The 20247-nt window shown below is 39.0% G+C and overlaps 1 protein-coding gene across 1 annotated transcript in view; it reads left to right on the top strand.

Moving 5' to 3' along the window:
• Cntnap2 (contactin associated protein 2) overlaps positions 1-20247 on the top strand; it is a 2202731-nt gene that overhangs the window by 613919 nt on the left and 1568565 nt on the right. Inside the window, exon 2 of the mRNA XM_060380093.1 lies at positions 16333-16443. Coding sequence (XP_060236076.1) covers positions 16333-16443 — 111 coding nt within the window. The remainder of the gene's footprint in view (positions 1-16332; positions 16444-20247) is intronic.

Below are 20247 nucleotides of genomic sequence, written 5' to 3'. Positions count from 1 at the left end.
GAAGGTTTAAACAGTGAGGGCAGGTTTGTTGTGGCTGTTGGAATTTGGCAGTGGTTTTTGTTTCTACAATCTGACATTTTCTTGGACTCCATGAGGATATCACACATCACCATATTTACTTCGTGGACTTTGCTTAAACTTTCTGGAATGCTTTTTTTTTTTTCCTGCCATTTTTATGCAGTCATTTAACATATGAAAGTACTGCACTGTCCCCACAGTCACTGTCTTCAGGCAGAGCTCAGCTGACCCCTCTATTCCATAGGCAAGGGTAAACTCTGCACTTCCTTTAGGACAGGTTTTGTTTTCTGGAAGTACAGTCTCTTCCCTGATGGTCCACTCCGTGGGCCACTGTACCATGGGACACACCTGGGAGGAATGATCACTTCAGATACCAGGGACAATTTTCCTGTTCTCAAAAAGATACATGTAACTGAAAATCTAAAACTGTTCAATGAGTATGTGCTGGACTAAGGTAGTAAAGAGCTGAGAGTCGTTGAACGTAATTCTACACTTGTAAACATGATGTTATTCCCATTAATTTTCCTTTCCTTAAACACTGGGAACAATACAAGTGGAAATGTAGACTTAAAAAGACAATGTTCACAGGGAAATTAAAATGATTTCTAGAAAGAAAAGTGGTACTCCTTGAATTAAAGGTTCACTTCCTTTATGATATATTAAACATCCTTTTCTCTGTAATTACTGGAACCCATCCCACTTTCTATTGTCATGGACTGCATTTTCTTTGCATTGAATCAACGCCCTTCCTTACAACTGTACAGAGCCCTTCACACTGTCTGCCCCTGGCAGGCCTCTCCTTCCTGCCTTCCTCTCCGACCTCTTTTCTCGCCTGTGCTCTTTATCTCAGGCTTCTCCCTTCCTCATGAAGTTTCTGCTAAAAAGATTCCTTATCCACGAGGTCTTCTTGAGTCACTAATTGAATGGCAATAACAACCCACTTCAAACCTTTTCCTTACACTCTGCTTTATTTTCTGGGAAAACAGTAACATTATCTGAAGTACTGTATATTTTTAATATTCATTATAAATGAATGTTCACTGTTATCCACTTTAGGCAGTCAGCAATCAGAAGGGAAGTTGACAACATCCTTGCATCTATCACTTTTGCTAAGTTATCCTTACCATGACTTATTTTTCAAATTGTATGACTTGAAGAATATTTGAAAACTGTAGCAGTAGAGGAAATTAGAGATTAGAAATGGTTTAACTAATAGAAGATCACACAAGTATCATTCTGGTGTGCATATTTTTAGTCAGGTTTTTAAGCTCATAGCATAATTTTTGTAGAACTAATCTTAGGCTAAGTTTTAAACTTAGCTGCCATAGCTGCCAGTTAATTAAACATTTTTCTGCAGCTTCACTCTTCTCGACTATATAGTTCACCACTTCTCATTTTGTACCCACTGGGAATCTGACCTCACTGCAATGACCTAAGTCAGAAACAGTGGAAGATATTGATCTAGATTAGTTTAGTTATTTAGAGACAGGAACGTGAAAGGTGCAGAAATACACCAGAACATAGTTTATTCTTTAAAATACTCTTTTTGATCAAACAGTCATTAATAATTGTCTATGTAAACAAATTGACATCCAAAGAGTACTCAAGAACAGTTCTCCTGTATTGCAGTTGATCTTGATAGTGTCTATCATTTTTTTAAACTGCTAGCTAGAGATCAGAGAAGCATCTTAGTGGGTAAAGCCTTTATCCTAAAAGTACAGTGACCAGAGTTCCAATCTCCAGACCTATACAAAGCTGGACAGCTGGACCTGTACTGGAAAGCAGTACAGGTGTGCAGTGTCAGCATTCCTACAGCTAGATGGAAGAAACCACATTATCCCCTGTCATCTAAAAGCTACCTGTACTTTTACATGCCACAGAAAACAAGAGACCTCACCTCAAAACTCCTCAAACAAGGTAAAAGAAAAGACCAACATTCAAGGTTTTCCTCTCACATCCATCCACATATGCACAGCCATACACACAGGTGTAAACAGAGGCACAGATTCACAAACACATAGATACCATACATACACACACACACACACACACATGCACATATGCACACACCCAGAGACACACAGGCACACACACATACACACAGAAAGAGAGAGAGAGAGAGAGAAAGAGAGAGAGAGTGTGTGTGTGTAAAATAGTGAAGTATCTCTGCTTCCCTGTGAGTTAAAATAAACATTGCACCATCAAATACAGATTGGGTCTGGCTTGAGTGGGGGATTTCATTCTTTTGTGTAATTTCTTTTTATAATGATATGATCCAAATTAAAATCTCAGAGATAAATTCCAGATTTACAAAATGGAAGAAACAAGATCTTTATGATAAAATTTAGTTATATAAAATTAGAAACTCGATTTAATGGCGATAAAAGCTTAGCTTACTTTTAAAAGTCTCACAGACGTACTTCTCCTCGAGTGTAGATCACAGTTTCGTGGGTAATTTGAAACTGATGCATCTGTTGTGCCATCTGTCAGAAGCACACTGCAGCTGCTAAACGTCCAGCAGAATTTGAACTATGTCTCCAAGTTATTTGCCCTTGGTACATGCCGACTGGACAATTTCCTATTTGATTTACAGCAGCATCTAGTTTTGCAAGTGTCCCTGGCTCTTCTGCTGCCCTAAATTTGCATTTCTTATTAGCATAACTACATAACTACATGATCATCAAGGAGTAAGATAAAATTATTATAAACCAATCTAGATTTAAAGTTAAAATATTGAATCTTTCTGTTGTCATAATCAGTTGTACAGAATGTGTTCAAAGTTTTAAATTGGCAAAGTTCAGAATAATGGTCTTCAATATGGGAAAAGAGAGCGTGAGTTCTGTGCGTAGCTTAAAGATGAGAACCAACACTGCCTAGTGATACATATTTTTAAGTGGGACAAATAAAGTGACCTGTCATTTACAAGAAAATTGAAAAGGTGAATATATCTCAATATCTAAAACAAGATAGTGAATAGATTTCTCACTTTCAGATGGATTTGTTTTCATTGATGGATTGACTCTTTACACATAGAGCTCATGTTTCCTATCCAGCTCCGAGACTGGCAATATTGGAGACTAAATCAGTGACAGTTACAGCCGCAACAAGAAAGCAAAATATGAGTTTGAAAACAAGTAAGAACATTTCGGATTTCAATGATACCACGAACAACAAGAGTCAGTATGATTTTATAGCAAACACAGCCTAGAAATCTTGAAAATGCAGGTGGAGTTGATGACTATCGCAGGTCACAAAAGAGGTGGTATTTGACCTGGAATCAGAAAAGAAGCCGCTGTTGTAGATCCAATGAAGAGGTTCTAGCTGGGAAGAATCGATAAAAAGACCAAGGGTGTTATGAAAAGAGAAAAAATTATGGTTTAGCCTCTTAGAAGAGGAGGGAAATAAAACATTCCTAGAGTTATTGCAGGGGCCTAGTGGAGACTGGACTTTATATTCATTGAGGAGGGAGGCTAGCAGGAGGTTGTCCAGTAATGCCTTAATCCGATCTCCATTTATAAAAGGTCCATTTGGCAACTGTGAAGAGAATACATTATAAAGAGATAAAGATCGAAGCAGGAAGTAAGTACCCAATAAATATGTATTGAATGGACAAATAGGATGATACCCATGTACTTTACTGAGCCACACAGCTGTTGAATGGCTGATTATTTATGGATCTCTTTGAGAACACCTACTTAAAACTGTTAGAACCTTTTTAGTTGAAAGCGGTGAGCCTTATAAGGCATAGAAGACATTGAAATTGAAGTGATGTTATTATAAAGGATATTACCTTAAGTCAGATAAAAATTGGGTGTGGGGAGAACTTATCTGCTAGTTTCAGCATTATTAGGATGTCAGCGTAGCTCCCAAACCCTGAACAACAGGTATGAGTTTTAATTGAAGTGAGTCAAGAAATGGCATATCCTTGAAATGAATTTAAAAGAATAGAATTTATAACCAGTATAACTAACTCATTGTTGTGACTTAAATATCATGTATCAGTGTGCTTTATCTTAGAAATAGTAATAATAACTATCTCACTCACAATCCTAATTCATCTAAAAATCCATTCAAAATATTAGTTAATATTTCTTTTCATAGTAGTTTTCCATAAATAATTGGTATTCTTTTTTTTTTCATCTACAGATTTAGTATTAATGATTTCTACCATTCATACATTGTTCAGATCAGCAGTGATGGGTTTGAAATGGAGAAGTCTGCCTCATTCAGGTTTTTTTTTTTTTTTAATGCTATAATGCATATAGCATCACATTGATCTTTACTGTCCTGAATGGAAACTGAACAAAAATAAGTAACTGTGCAGTGCTTGGCTCTAAATGTAACATCTTTGGCACATTCTCCCCATTGATCATTGCAGAACCGAGGACAGAAATATTGTAGGAAGCAGAAGTTGAGCAAGAGTGCTGTGAAATAGTGTTTTCTGTTGCACACAAGAACTCAAAGCAACAATATTTTTTTGCATGATACTAACATAAGACCCAGCAGTCACATTCCCACTGGGGATAAGGAAAGATCTTGAGTAGTCCCAACACTAGCAGAGATGCTAGTGGCAGGTGCTGCTCGCTGGGGAAGGGAGAGTCTGTTTTCTTCACAGATGTGGTCCTAGGTATGTTGCCCTTGCCCCAGGGGATAGCCCCTATCTATGTGCATACAGTAAACTTGAATTCGAGTCTATGGGTTTAAGAAATTGTTTGAAGTTAAGAAGCAAGTGTGGGTGTCTAAGAAGTTGAAGGGAGTAGCCGGAGTGAATATTATCAAAATTCACTCTATGCATAAACAAAATTCTCAAAGAAAAATTAATATGTATTAAAACCAAATTAATAGCTATGTGGAGTCAGCTCTGCCTGACTGGTATGAAACAGGAAAATTCAGTGAACATAAAAGAGAGAGAAGGGAGTCGATTGTAGTTTAACTTAGGGACTGTCATCGCATGCAAGGGTATGCCCTCAGTTTCTAATTACAGTTCTACTAAATAAGCACATGACAAAAACGCAATTGAACTCTATTGTAATTGTCTTTCTGAGTAGTTTTCTGCTGTACTGTGCAAAACCACGCCTATTGTTTGTTATTATTATTATTTCATGTATATGTATTAGCTAAGGTCATTATTGCTGGCATGAAATTAAGAAAATTCCATAGAGGCTTGCCTATAACCCAGTCTTATGGAAACATTTCCTTAAGTGATGTTCCCACCTCTCTGATGACTCCAGATTGTGTTACGTTGACATAAAATTAGCCAGCAGAGTGTGCGTGCCTGTGACAGCTTATGTACACCACATGCATGAAGGGGTTCATGGTAGATAGAAGAGGATATCAAATCTCCTAGAAGAGGGCTTACAAGGGATTGTGATGCACCATGTGTGATATGGAAACCAAACCCAGATCTTCTGCATGAGTCACAAGTGCTTATAACTGCTGAGTCATGGCTCCATGCCCCAAATTTTATTATTGCATATATTTTATTGAAAATTAATTCTCAGTCAAGTTTTACATGTTAATAATGATTTGGCACCTGTATTTTCTGTACATTGAAGGTAACTATTGCATATAAAATTAATGTAAATAATAAAAGTTTTCAATGTACTATGAAATGCATTAAAATGCAACAATATTTTCATGGAAATTCATGTGACAAATCACTCAGTAAAAAATGTATGTAAGGTCCAGAATGTAAATTAATTTTTGTGATAATGAAGAGACACATATAAATTCTATATAGCACATGCATATTTCAGATATTATCAAACACACATGTTAAAATAAGTGTTTTATTAAAAGTGGTACCTGTGCATAAAGATGAGCCATGAAAATTACTGTTGTGGTAATGACAATATTTATCAGCATCCTGTGAAGTTTTATAGAAGAAGAAAAAATTGAACTTATTTATAGAGACAAAATGTAGGCCAAACTGGAGATGCTGGAGCAAATACCTTTGAAGAAGATGTAAAATCTCTAAAAGGGGGGAAGGGGGTCAGGGTGGTAATAGAACACGGGCAGGAGCAGATCTAATACAGTTCATTGTGTCTTTCCCCGAAGGACAAACATTTTCTAATAACCCTATCCTATTTTTTAACCATTTGTTTTTTCAATTCCTGGGATTAAAAAAAAAAAAAATCACAGCACTGATTAAAAAAAAAAAAAAAACTAGAAAAGGCCCTTTTACAAAGTGGAAAAGTAAAGGAGACAAAGTATATCATGGGCTCAAATAAGTTCCTCAGTTTATGTACTCAGAAAGGAAACCCTGAGAGCCATCCTCTTTCCACTGTGATGTTAATAATGGTAAAATGTTAACTAATGTTGTCTTCAAAGTACGACTAGTTGTCTTAGTCAGTGTTCTATTGCTGTAAAGAGACAACATAACTACTGTAACTCTTTTTAAAGATTTATTTAATTTATGCATATGAGTACTCTGCTTCATGCACACTAGAAAAGGGAATCAGATCCTATTACAGATGGTGTGAGACACAATGTGGTTGCTGGTAACTGAACTCAGAAACTTTGGAAGAGCAGCAAGTGCTCATAACCACTAAGCAGTCCCTACAGCCCTGGCCACTGTAACTCTTATAAAAGAAAGCCTTTAATTTGGGCTTGCTTACAGTTTCAGAGTTTTAGTCCATTATCATCATGGCAGGAAGCAGCACATAGGCAGACAAAGTGCTAGAGTTCTAGCTGAGAGTTCTACATCCGGATCCATAGGCAACAGGGAGAGAGGAACACTGGGACTAGCTTGGGCTTTTGAAATCCACAGCTCACCCCAGTGACACACTTCTTCCAGGAAGGTCATGGCTCCTAAGGCCTCTCAAGTTGCACCTCTCTCTAATGGCCACCGATTCACATTCAAATATATGAGCTTATGGGAACCATTCTTATTCAAACTATCATTACTAGTTTAAGAAAATACTTAACTCACTATGCTAAACAACCAAAGAAACAAAAAGCACCAGTATATCTAATTACCTCAATATTTAAGGTTAATCATAGAAGTACTGAAGTAAGGGGCTAGAGCTATGGTTTAAAAGAAAGTACTGCTCTTGTTCAGGACCTATGCTGGGCAGCTCACAACTGCCTGTAACTCCAGCTACAGAGGATAGGTGCCCTCTTCTGGTGTGGATAGACACCTACAGTCACATGCCTACACAACCCCCCCCCCCACACACACACATTTAATTAAATATAAGTAAAAGATGCATTGAAATAAAACATTTTCTTTGTTGTAAAACCTACGAGTTTTTAGGAAATTGCAACAGTTAACGAGAAGAAAATATAAACTGTAGATTAAACTTTAACAAGACTTAGCCTCTGGGTATGATTATACACTACAAAAAAGTTCTTGGGGGAATGAGGGTTTCACAAGGACAGAGAATGAGTGAGCTAAGTGTGTTTTGTATTTTAATACAGTGCTAAAGTTAGCAAGGTTTTGAGGTGAATAAACAATGCCTAGTCAAATAATGCATGTCAAGAAAATAAGACAAAATACCGAGCTGCTGAATGTGCCTCAGTGAAATGTGTGCAACCAGCTGTTCAAATTTATGGAATAAAAATAGCAGGTATGTCATAGCTACAAAGAAATCTCCCTCCCTCCTTCACTTTCTTTCTCTCTTCCTTCTTCTTACCTTCCTCGCTCTCTTCTTTTTATTAAAAACTTTTATTAATTACAGTTTATTCACTTTGTATCCCAGCTGTAGTCCTTCCCCTCTCCCCTCCCAATTCTCCCTCCCTCTTCTCCTCCCATGCCCCTCCCCCATTCCACTGATAGGGGAAGTCTTCCTTCCCTCCTCTGACCCTAGCCTATCAGGTCTCATCAGGACTGGCTTCATTGTCTTCCTCTGTGGCCTGGTAAGGTTGATCCTCCATTAGGGGGAAGTGATCAAAGAGCCAGCCACTGAGTTCATGTCAGAGAGAGTACCTGTTCCCATTACTAGGGAACACACTTGGACACTGAGCTGCTATGGAATACATCTGTGCAGGGGTTCTAGGTTATCTCTGTGCATGGTCCTTGGTTGGAGTATCAGTCTCAGGAACCTGGGCCCAGATTTTTTTTTATATATGTTGCTCTCCTTATGGAACTCTTGTCCTCTCCAGGTCTTTTTGTCTCCCCTTTCTTTCATAAGATTCCATGTACTCTGCCCAAAGTTTGGCTATGAGTCTCAGCATCGGCTTTGATACACTGCTGGGTAGAGTCTTTCAGAGGCCCTCTGTGGTAGGCTCCTATCCTGTTCCCTGTTTTCTTCTTCTTCTGATGTCCATCCTGTTTGCCTTTATGAATGGGGACTGATCACCTTACCCAGGGTTCTCCTTCTCGCTTAGCTTCTTTAGGTGAACAGATTTTAGTATGTTTATCTTATATTATATGCCAAATATTCACTTATAAGTGAGTACATACCACATGTGTCTTTTTGCTTCTGGGATACCTCACTCAGGATTATCTTCCTCACTTTCTTCCTTTCTTCTTTCTAAAACAGAAACATATCAAAACAAAGGTCTATATTCATGTGGATAAAAATCTCTAAAATATACAATAGACCCCGCCGAATTCTACTCTTAGCCAGTTTAATGTTACTAATAATTTATAAAAATATCTTTGAAAGGCTGCATTAATCTTAGTGATTACTAAGAGAACACCTAGGCCATGGCTTCAGTTTCCTTTTTATCCAAATCCTGAAAATACCTATTAGAGTCAATGAGAAATTATACTTCATTTGTCCCTGGTATTTTCCCCCATTTTTGTACTAATGTGTCGAAAACCACCATAATAGCAGTGTGGGTACAGGAAGCAAGTGCATATAAAGGTGAATCCTCGGGTTAGAGAGTGAGAAGACAGCACAGAAAGAATCAGAAATAGAGCAAAATGTAATGCTGACACCCTGGGAAAGATCGCTGAGCCTGAAATTAGCATTCAAGACAACTGACTCCCAATAGAACCACAATTCTACATGCACATATTTAGGAGATGCACAACTTGGTCTTGCTATGGGTCCCCCAGCAACTGGATCAGGGTCCTCTCTGACTCTGATGCCTGTCTTTGGATAACTGGGATGCCTTGTCTGGCCTCAGTGGGAGAGGTTTGCCTTGTCCTGCAGCAACTTAATGTGCCAGGGTAGGTAGGCTGACATGGAGGACCTCCTCCTTATCGAGGGAGGAGAGGGGAGAATAAGGGGACAAGTGGGAGGGGGACTTGGAGGACAGGAGGGGCCCTGTGATCAAGAGGTAAAGTGAATAAATGCATAAATTTTAAAAAAGAAAGAAAGAAAGCCAGGAAGCAGAGTCAGCACATGATTCATTGTGGAACTCCGGACAGTTTTTATCTTATAGGGCAAGGCAGGAGCCTGATGATGGGACTTAGAATTCGACTATCAAGAGACCCAGCCAAAAATTTTCCAATGGATCCTAACTGTGGAGGAGGCTATAGTAGTTTCACTGTCAGAACTTAGAAACTGAACAGATGGAGAATGCAGGGAGATCCTTTCCAATGAGAACATACCTCTCCAGGTGTCTTTCTTCCTTAGGTGCAAGTGAGTGCTCACTGTCTTCTAGCCTTGTTCAGTTCTAGTGTCCAGTACCTTGTTCTTAAAGGCGTTCCAGTGTGGCTGGATTTGGATGACTTCTTTCTGTAACTCTTGATAGCAGAGAGCATGTTCAGCCATGCTCTCTTAGGTAAAGGGAAACAGCTTTTCCCCATCTATCTGTTAGCTCTTTTCTCTGTCGCAGCTTGAGTTACTGCTTCTTTCTCATAGCCCAGTCTGCCTTCCTGACTGACTGAAAGTATATGAAAATAAAATGCAAGGCCCATCTGCTCCTCTAGTTTTAATCCAAGGTTTTCTGGAAGGAAATCACCCTCTAGTTGAAATTCTTGCAGTGGCTGCATGACTGTAGGACTAGAGTGTATACTCACACAGGACACGGCAATACTAGATTACCTCAGATCTCACTCTGCCTTTATTTGTTCCTGAGCTAAGATGCTCACCTTCTTCAGGACATTGCCCGTTATCTTAGTGTTTTATAACTACTATATCTAAATACATGCTGCAGCCTAATAGGCAAACCAAGCATTTAGAAGGTGCCATGTGTCTTAATCAGTGTTTCAATAAGAATAAAAACACACAGGTCATCATCACAGGCAAGTATGGCAGCATACACAGGCTTGGAGTGGAACTATAGCAATTAACAAGGTATTTCGTACCCACTGTGACCTCTGATGATTCTTAAGCTCTTTCCTTTTTCTAGAATCTTTCTATTCTTTCCACCTGTCTACAGTTTGCCAGTTTTCAGACCTTATTCATTCTATACATACATGTTAATCATTCTTCTTGCGAGTATCTGGAGTAAGTATGAAACTAGTCAGACACTAAGGTTTCAGCTTTCGGGATGTACAGATACTCTCCGGCTATGAGGAACCAGCCACAGACATGGAAAACTAAGTAAAGCTGTGTAACACTTCCTAAAAATTAAAACTCAGGTTTGATTTGCTCTGCGGGTAAGAGTTCTACACTGCAAATTCTCAACATTTTCTGAGCTTCATAGAAACTTAGCTAAATTCCCACATTATTGTGTTGGATATTAGAGGAAAGAGGTAAATTGATATACTCGTGGCCCCCACTCCTAAGAAGGCCAAGTCTGAAACAGTGCTTATCTCAACTTTCTAGTGCTTCATTATGTTCTCTTCAACACTGAATTATATTTTAATATTATTTTGTTCCCTGTTTACTAGTTTTACATAGGCTCATCTACTCCGCATTCCTAGAAAAAAAAAGAGATGAATAGTTTTTATTGCTTGAAATGTTTACAGCTGCATAAAGTAGAAAGTAAGACATCAAAAATATTCGTGATTAGTGTATTCTAGGAGAAAACACAGTAAATGTAATAATTCTATTTAATGCTACACTTGTATATTGAGTTTGAATTAAGAAAAATGTGAGGACAGGTGTGGTGGCCTGAAATCCCAGCACTCTGGGAGGCAGAGGCAGAAGCACGTGGATCTCTGAGAGTTTAAGGCCAGCCTGTTCTCCAAAGTGAGTACAGGACAGCCAAGGCTACACAGAGAAAGTCTGTCTCAAAAAACAAAAACAGAAACAAACACAAGCAAACAGAGAGAAAAGAAAGAAAAATGTGAAACTTCGAGGGCTTAAATTGTGATCATTTTACATTCACCGTTCACAAAACATAGTTTATATGTAAACTCTTATTTTTCTTTATACAATTTTCATAATTAAAAGAAGAATTAGGTAGTTTTTAAACTTAATTTAATTTTAAATGTATTTTAATTTATTTCCAAATTAACAATACTTATTTGCTATTGAAATAGTTACAAAAATCAGTTTTTACACTTTAAAAATATACTATATCAAATCTGTATCTAAGGTTTAGTTACATTAGCTAAGAAATCCTTAAGGATTTGCTATTGATGCCTTTGTATTTTTGTCAATGAAACTATACATTGAGTTATTAAATACTTTGTTTTAGAAAACATGTCACTTATTGTTGTCAGGTATATGAAGGCTTAGACTCAGTATTTAATCACCAACTCAAACTCTGAACTCATCATGTCGTTATTGGTCTGAGTCTTGCCAAGGAGTCCTGATTCTTTTTTTTTTTTTTTTTTTTTTTTTTTTTTTGTTTTGTTTTTCAATGCAGTTTATTCAGGAACATTGAACAATCCTCGGACCCCGGGGAAAGCCAGCCCACAGCTTAAATAGCCTCTGGGTAGCCAACCCAGGCGTGCCACGGGGGCAATGCAGATAGGTCCACCTACATGGAAGCAAGCCAGATCCTCGGCCTTAGCCAAATGTGGAGTTGTTCGTGACAGAGAGCACTCACCATCGGGAAGGTGGAAGGCGGAAACCAGCTCCATCTTTAAGGCATAGCATTCCGCAGCTCTCTACAGTTCCCCCTTTTTGTTTTAGACGCATCAGGCAAGAGTAGAGGTCTGATCTCTGATAATAGAAATAAATTGGGACTTTGTACAGATGTTCATTTAGGTGTCATCCACCCAAAGAGCATCAGACCCGTCCAATACCTTTTTCTCAGAGGCGGGACCTGGGGCATCAACCCGCATGCAATCAGACATGCTCTTCTCTGGGTCCAAAGCGGCTGACCCTGAGTGCAGTGCTTAGCCTCGCATCCTGAGCGTATCATTTTAGCTTTTTATGGTATCCAACCATGCTTGGGGAGAATGTCCTGCTTCAATGGCTGTAAAGGCCTGAATGATCATGGCTGCATCACACTGTTGTGAGACTCTAATCTTGCATATATACCACAGGCAAACCAAGGAGACCAACACCAGAAGGCCTGCTAACACTCCCATGCCCGCCCATTCCTTCAGATGATTCATGGCTGCAGCAGTCCATGTTGATAATCCTGTGGCTAGTCCTGCGTCCACTCCGGTAGAATTTACTGTGACAATGGCCACTCTCAGCTGCTCCATCGTAGTATCGAATTCTCCAGTCCAATTACCTAAAATATAGCTCGACAATTGTTTAGACAGATTTGCAGCACAGGAAAAATTCTCATGTTGTATGCTAGTGACACAAAGTCCAGCATACTTTCATTGACAGCCAGGTTGAGCGATTTGCCATAGGGTATCAATTTGCTCCTGCAAGAGGTCAATCCTCTGATTGAACACCATCAAGCTTCCTTTTAGTTGAGCATTAATTCCTTTATGTACAACTAAGGCATGAGCTACATTGGCTAAATGATTATTCAGGGTCTGAGCAGTCTGCCCAGTATGACTCATGGCTAATGCCCTGGTGGTAGCTCCAACAGCCGCCAATGAGATGGTAGTAACAATGGTGGCTGTAGTTCCAAGATCCCTTTTCTGTCTGAAGAGAGTCATAGCGTGAGGGGCATCAATGGGCACAGGCACCCAGTGAGGCATGCGAGTAACCAGGGCATACCTAACTTTACTAGCATTCCAGCATTGGGCAAAAAAGCAAGGATCATTACCACAATTACTTGGCTCTATCTGGCTAATAATGAATAAAAATGGGGGATATAGACAAACAGGTGTGGGCTTATAGGAAATATTATGAGAAGCCTTAATCCCTCGTTGGAACATCCTGCGTCAGTTCTAGAACTAGCAGTGGTGGTGTCCGAGGTCTGAGTAGGTTCAGGAGACCATTGCCCCCAGGGGCGATACGTGCTCCATGCCAATTGACTAACTCCATGTTTTCCTCCAATTTTGAAAGTCATTTAAGGTACTTAAATTATTTTTTTCCCTTTTTTCTTAAATTTTTCATCAATTACACTTTATTCATTCTGCATCCCCCCATAAGCCCCTCCCTCCTCCCATCCCAATCCCACCCTCCCTCCTCTCTCTGCTTGCATGCCACACAGTAGAGGACAATACAGCCACTTTTGATGTGAACTGACAGACTAAGAGTCCTGATTCTTTAAGAGAAAAATATTGCCCCTTCCTCTTCTGTTGCTCTGCCTGATGCCAGCATAAAGGCGTGCACTGACATGACAGAGGTATTGGCACATTTTCAACACAAGAACATCAAAATCAGCTCTTCTTGCCTACATGAAGGAACTATTCAAAACCGATTTAAAATTAGACTCAATGAATTAAAAACTAGAAAGATGCCTCTCTGCCCTCTCACGACTAAATGTAATAGTGCATTTTACCAATAAACATAAAATCCATTTACTTAGTATAGATTTGTGAATTGGTTTCTTTTAACACATATTTCACGTTCATCTTTTCAATCTTTTGCATTGAATATTCAGGGGAATCTAATCATACACACTTGTCAGAGTTCCCAGAGGAACCTAGAGAAAAAATAAGAAAATATGTTATAAGGATGGGTTTGCTCATTTAAACTTCTAATTTTTAAACACTTGAATGGTGAAGTACTACATGATGATTCATTCCTCATTGCCTGCAGGGATTTAACACTACTTCAGTGAAATCCCAACAAAACTACTTCATCTCCTCTATTGTTAAAGCCTTTTCTTTCTGTTTATAAACAGGAGACATGAAAACCTTGCAGAAATGTGTTGTTCAATTCCCCATCTTATTAAACAAAACCCTAGGCAATGTGAGCATTTGTTAGGAGTTAAAGACCATCTTTTTGAAAATAAGTTTCCCAGCATCTTGTAGTTTAACTCTCAATCACAAGAGTAACTATTAGATAAACCATCAAAGACTTTATTCCCATAGGAAAACAGCTTTTTGGGAGGGAAAGTCAGCTAAGCAATGCAATGAATGAAAGCAGGTAGGTGCTGAGCGCTGAGTGGGGCAATAAAGCAGGATTGGAGTGCCACTGGGAGAAGAGGTATCTAGACAGTTATTGAGAAGAAGACAAGAGATCCACTGTAGACAACAAAGGACTCCAAACCACATTCAAAGTGATTGGGAGTAGATGCCAGGGCACATACTGATGTTACCTTGAACGTTTACCTTGGTGAAGTTGAGTCTGAGACTACAGCAATAAATGATTATTTACTATGTCACTATTCAGGTATATGTACCTGAGGTTAAAATGAAAAAAAAAAAAAGTGTTGCTGTACAATATGTCAATACCTCTGATAAAATGTCACATGTGTATAATGACATTCTTCAATATGTTAAAAATATTAGAATTTTGAATACAGGAAATTTGGTTTAAATGTTTTCTGATTTTTTTATTATTTTTTTAATTATAGTCTATTCACTTTGTATCCCACCTGTAGCTCTCTCCTCTTCCCCTACAAACCTCAACCTCCCTCCTTCTTTTCCACCCATGTCCCTCCCCTAGTCCACTGATAGGGGAGGTCCTCCTCCCCTTCCATCTGATCCTAGTCTATCAGGTCTCATCAGGACTGGCTGCATCGTCTTCCTCTGTGGCCTGGGTTTTAAAGTAAAAAAGTTGATAGTAATTGCCAAAATTTATATAAAGCTTTTCTTGCTCTTTCTTTATGTTATACTGGACTCAGATATACATTCGTTTACATATATATACATATATATTTTTATTAGATTCTACATATGAGAGAGAGAATGTGGGTTTGTTTTGTTTTGTTTTGTTCTTTTGTTCTGTAACTGAGTGAGAAGTTGAGGAAAACCTGAATGGGTATGGGGTTATGAAAAGGGATACAAGGCTATTTTTTCCTAGTTCAATTTATCATAAGTTTTTCGTTGTTTTGATAGTGGTTAATAAAATAAAATAAAATGTATTCAATATTGAAAGTGTAAAATTTAATGTAAAGCTCCGTGGTTTGTGTTTCAAACACCTATTCTAATTCTACAGAAGTTCATTCACTCAGAGATGTTGCGTCTGATTAATTTTAGTGTGTGGTTTTTATTTAGTTGTAATAATTTTGATAATAAAATTAAAATAAATAATTTCTTAGTAGCCCCAGCCTCATGGTGACATGTTCCCGAGGATCTATTTTGTCTAGTGGAGGCAGGGAGAGGAAGGCTGAGCAGTGTTTATGATAGCTTCCTCGTCTGACTGCTTGAATTAGATCTGCTGCTGTGGGGGTGAGAGACCAGGAGTTAGGACAGCCCAGATGGAAGTATAGCTGTGGATGCACTCTTCCTGAGGGACGGTAGGCTAAGGAGCAACAGAGATGAGGCCTGGATACTAAGAAAATTTATAAATTAAGAGACTAAGACATATACATGACAGATTCAAGAAACAGGAACTAAGAAGAGATGATGTTAAGAAATGTTGATGACATTGTAAAAGAAAAGAGTAGAAAGAAGCTTCTTTCCTTTTCATCCCCCCCACCCCCAGCCCCTTCTGGCTCTGTGCTTCATAAATAGCTGAAAATTTATAGACAATGTAAGGTCCAAAAGCTAGTAAAAATGACTGGATTTTACCTGTGATTCTTGACTGAATTTGAGTTGCAGCCCTCTTGGAGCAAGGTTGTTGCTGCAGGCTATTACATCTAAAATCAGTATGAATTAAATTGCTTCTGTGGTTTATCAGAATTGGTACAACTGAGATATGTAAATTGTGACCATTCATGGAGCCTTTTATTTGGTGGATTTTAAGGTCTATATTATATTTAATAATTATTTTAGTTATTTTTTATTTATGTGTGTGCATGGGAGTGTGTGTGCATGTAAATATATATGGATGTGCCTGCCAGTTCCCATGGTGGCCAGAAAAGAGCATCAGATGTCCTGTACTTGTAGAGGTGATTGGCATTCACCCTATGTAAATGTTAGACGCTGAACCTGTGTCTGTGGCAGGAATGGTCTTAACCACTGGACCATGTCTCCATCCCCTCGGTAGTTATTTTAATAAGCACAAACTGGTCAACTAGTCGTTTTCCAAAGAGCTTTAGTGAATCCGTCTCTTCTTTCTCTAGAAAAATGTGATGAGCCTCTCGTGTCTGGGCTCCCGCACGTGTCCTTCAGCAGCTCTTCCTCCCTGGCCAGCAGCTATTCACCTGGCTATGCCAAGATCAACAAACGAGGAGGTAAGAGGCATTTGATTCTGTTGTGGATAGAAATATGCTACGTTTGTGACTGATCACCGAGCTGCACATTAGCGCAACAAATATTACCAGTCATGCAAACTCATGATGGTCAGCCCAATTAGATGATCTACAGATACCCTACCTATCTCAGAGACCTCAGCGAGTCTATAAATGTATGCTATACATCGCTGTGGTATACTGTGCATAGAGAAGAAGGGAGGTAAGAGTCATCTCTGGCAATAGATTCAAAATAACAAGAAGATTCCTAGTTAAAGAAACACTTTTCAGTCCAAACGTACTTAATCAAACCAGGTGTTGAGAAAATGAGTCCCAATAAGTACCTGTGTATGTAAGTAAAAATACACTGTAAATTCTCTGATTTTTCTATGTGTATTGACGTACAGATAACTTCTGTTGAATAATAATGTAGGATAAACTGTATGAGAATTTTCCAAGTGTTTAGAATTAAACCTGTTTTAGAACTGTTTGAAGAGCAGCTCTGAATTTATATTTCACAACCTGGAAATATTGGTGATATCACCTCAGTTCTATTGGCTCCGTGTATTCCTGTCCTATTTTGAATTGCTGTGAGTGTTTGGCCTTGGGTTAAGGCCTACAGTTAGGCTTATGCTTACTCTTTGCAATGTACTCTATCATTTAGTTTTTGTGTTTTTTTTTTTTTTTTTTCAGCAGGCTTCCCATGAGTTTTGGCATCTGCTGCTTCTTAGGTCAGCATTTCAACTTGGCTCCACCTAAACAGATCCTTGTAATGTTTTCTTATGACCTCAATGCAGGCACTCCAACCCTGCCACACTTTTTCAGTTGCATGTGTAATTCTAATGTTAATATAAAATCTAAGCCTTTTAATGATACACAGCAGAATGCTTTCTCGTGTGTTCTAAATGTTGCTCGATTTTTGTAGCAACCTTCTTAGAAGGTTTGGGTAGAGGTGTCATTTTGTTTCATTTCCTGGTACTATGACAGAATACTTAAGATAATGAAATTTATTAAGACAATAAAATTATTTGGCTCATGTTTGTAGGGCATGAGAAGCCTAAGAACATGGAGCCAGCATGTACTAAGCTTCTAGTTAAGGGTCCTTTGCCATCACAGGGTAGAAGATATTTAGAGCAAACAAATGAGTGGAAAGGAAAGAGGCAGGTATTATGTTTGTTCTTTTATTGGGAACTCATCTAATGATGGTCACAGTCTATGTGTAAGTTGTATAGATGGCTTGAGCCGTTCTTAAAGGTTCATCTCTTGCTGCATCAGTTATCATCATGCTCTTTCAAACTCTTTGATTGTTATAACTGTATTTTAGAAATAGGGCAATGGCTTAGGGAAGCACAAATGGGCATAAATATGCAAGAGAGAGAAATAGAGGGCAGAACAAAGGAAGATGTGAAGGTTGGAGGCTCTGGGTACTTAGAAAAGTTAATATTGCCTTGTTCAATCACTCTATTCCTTATTTAACTTAGTCTTAAAAATTATCTTTGAGCTGAACCTGGTGCTTGGTGATTTAGCTCGCTAGTGAGTGGCTTTCAGGGTCTGCCCTGTCTCACCACCTCAGTAATAAGCATCACATCCAGCATCCAGTCACAGAGCATCACATCCAGCTTTATGCAGATGCTGGAGATCTGAATCCACACTCTCACACTTGCATGGCAAACACTTTACCCACCTGTCCACATCTCCAGCTCCCACACTTTTAAACTTACAGGTTTTCTTCTTTTATTTAAATTAGATTTTTTTTCTCACATCATGTATTATGATTACAATTTCTTTCCTTCTGCTCTTCCCAGATCCTCCCTACCTTCCCTTCCACCTGCATCCACTCCTTTTTTGTCTCTCAGGAAGAAACAAACAAGCTTATAAGCATAACAATGAAATAAAACAAAATATAATAAGGTAAAGAAAAAACTTACGCATCAATATAGGACAAGCCTCACTCTGCAGTCTTGAACTGTTTATTCATTCCCTTCCATTGTTTTTATTGTCACACATTTCCTTAAGCAATTTATTTCCTCTTTATGGACCTCTATCATAGAGGGCTGTTTAAAGATCTTTTTCTTGTATTTAAGTATACTGGAATATCCAGGCCTCCTGTGGCAGTATAGCTGGGCTCCAGTGGAGGCATATTGTCCTGGATGTTACTGATTATGATGTTATGCTGATGTCCAGCACCTGAGTTTAAGGCTGTAATTCTAGCTGCTGATATCTGGCCTTGTCTTTGTTGGATGGGTGCTTGGTTTCTTGGATTTTGCTGTTTTCTCTGGTTTGTAGGAGAGCTTGGTGGCTGTGTGTTGCTTTGTATGAATATCTTCTGGGATCCTGATATGTGTTGCCACTGGTGATTCCAGGTAAAAAGTGTTTCTAGGTCTTAGGAGCGGATCACAGGACTGGAGATGGGTTGTAGGTATGCTGAGAATGCTCACAGGAAGGAGGCAATAAGATTGCTCCCTCCTCTGAGATCAGCTTAGAACCCTGGTAAAGGAGCAGAGAGTGAGGAAAGGCCACAGCAGGTTGGCTGCCACAGAGCTGGGGATGAGCCTGGAGGGTTGGATATGGAAGAGAAGCTAACAGGAGAGGGAGAGCTGAAGCTTGCCTACCTACTTCACTGGCTTGCTTGCTTGTTTGCCAAGCTTGTCTGATGTGTGAGTGCCTCCTGGAGTGAGATGAGAGGCTGAGTGGGGATAAAGATTGGAGGCACTGAATGACCAGCTGGAGATCAGCTGTAGAGATGGGGTAAGAGAGGGGAACTGGCTTTGGAGAGGAGGAGGCAGAAATGAAGATCTGAAGTTAGACTACCTGCTTCCCTGGCTGGATTGACCAGCAGGCTCCTACTTAATGCCTGCTGTATTTGGGAATTAGAATAAAAGGATGACTCGGAGGAAAAGAGTGGAGGGGCATATTTTTGTGATGCACTGGAGATAGAGCAAAGAAAGCAATAATGGCTCTAGCAGCTGGTCTGTTGCAGAGCTGGAAGAAAGACAAAGGCCTGGGTTTGGAGACGAGTAGCATAAGCGAATATCTGTAGTTAGCCCACCTGTTTTCCTGGCCACCTTTCTCCTTCAGTCTTTAATTTGTTCTTCAGATAATATGAATCACTTTTCCATGTGATTACTAAATTATTCCTGCTTGAAAATCAATTATGCCTAGGCATATATCCAAAAGATGCTCAAGTATAAAACAAGAACATTTGATCAACCTTGTTTGTAGCAGCTTTATTTCTGTAATAGGCAGAAGCTGGAAACAACCTAGAGGCCCCTCATGTGAGGAATGGATACAGAAAAAGTGGTACATTTACACTATGGAATACTACTCAGCAATTGAAAACAAGGAAATCATGAAATTTGTAAGCAAATGGTAGGATCTAGAAAAGATCATTCAGAGTGAGGTATCACAAAAGCAGAAAGGCACACAGGGTATACACTCATTCATAAGTGGCTATTAGACATATAATATAGGAGAAACATACTAAAATCTGTACACCTAAAGAAGCTAAGCAGAAGGAGGACTCTGAGTAAGATGCTCAGTCCTCATTCAGTAAGACAAATATGATGGACATCAGAAGAGGGAGAAAACAGGGAAAAGGACAGGAGCCTACCACAGAGGGCCTTTGAAAGACTCTACCCAATAGGGTATCAAAGCAGATGCTGAGACTTATATTCAAACTTTGGGCAGAGTGCATGGAATGTTATGAAAGAAGTGGGAGATAGTAAGACCTGGAGAGGACAGGAGCTCTACAAGGAGAGCAACAGAAGGAAAAAAATGGGGGCACAAGTTTGTTTTGTTTTGTTTTCT

The sequence above is a fragment of the Meriones unguiculatus genome, chromosome 3, assembly GCF_030254825.1.
Source record: "Meriones unguiculatus strain TT.TT164.6M chromosome 3, Bangor_MerUng_6.1, whole genome shotgun sequence".
Classification (NCBI taxonomy): domain Eukaryota; kingdom Metazoa; phylum Chordata; class Mammalia; order Rodentia; family Muridae; genus Meriones; species Meriones unguiculatus.
The sequence above is the reverse complement of the archived record's forward strand: the minus strand, read 5'-3'. Positions and strand labels throughout refer to the sequence as shown.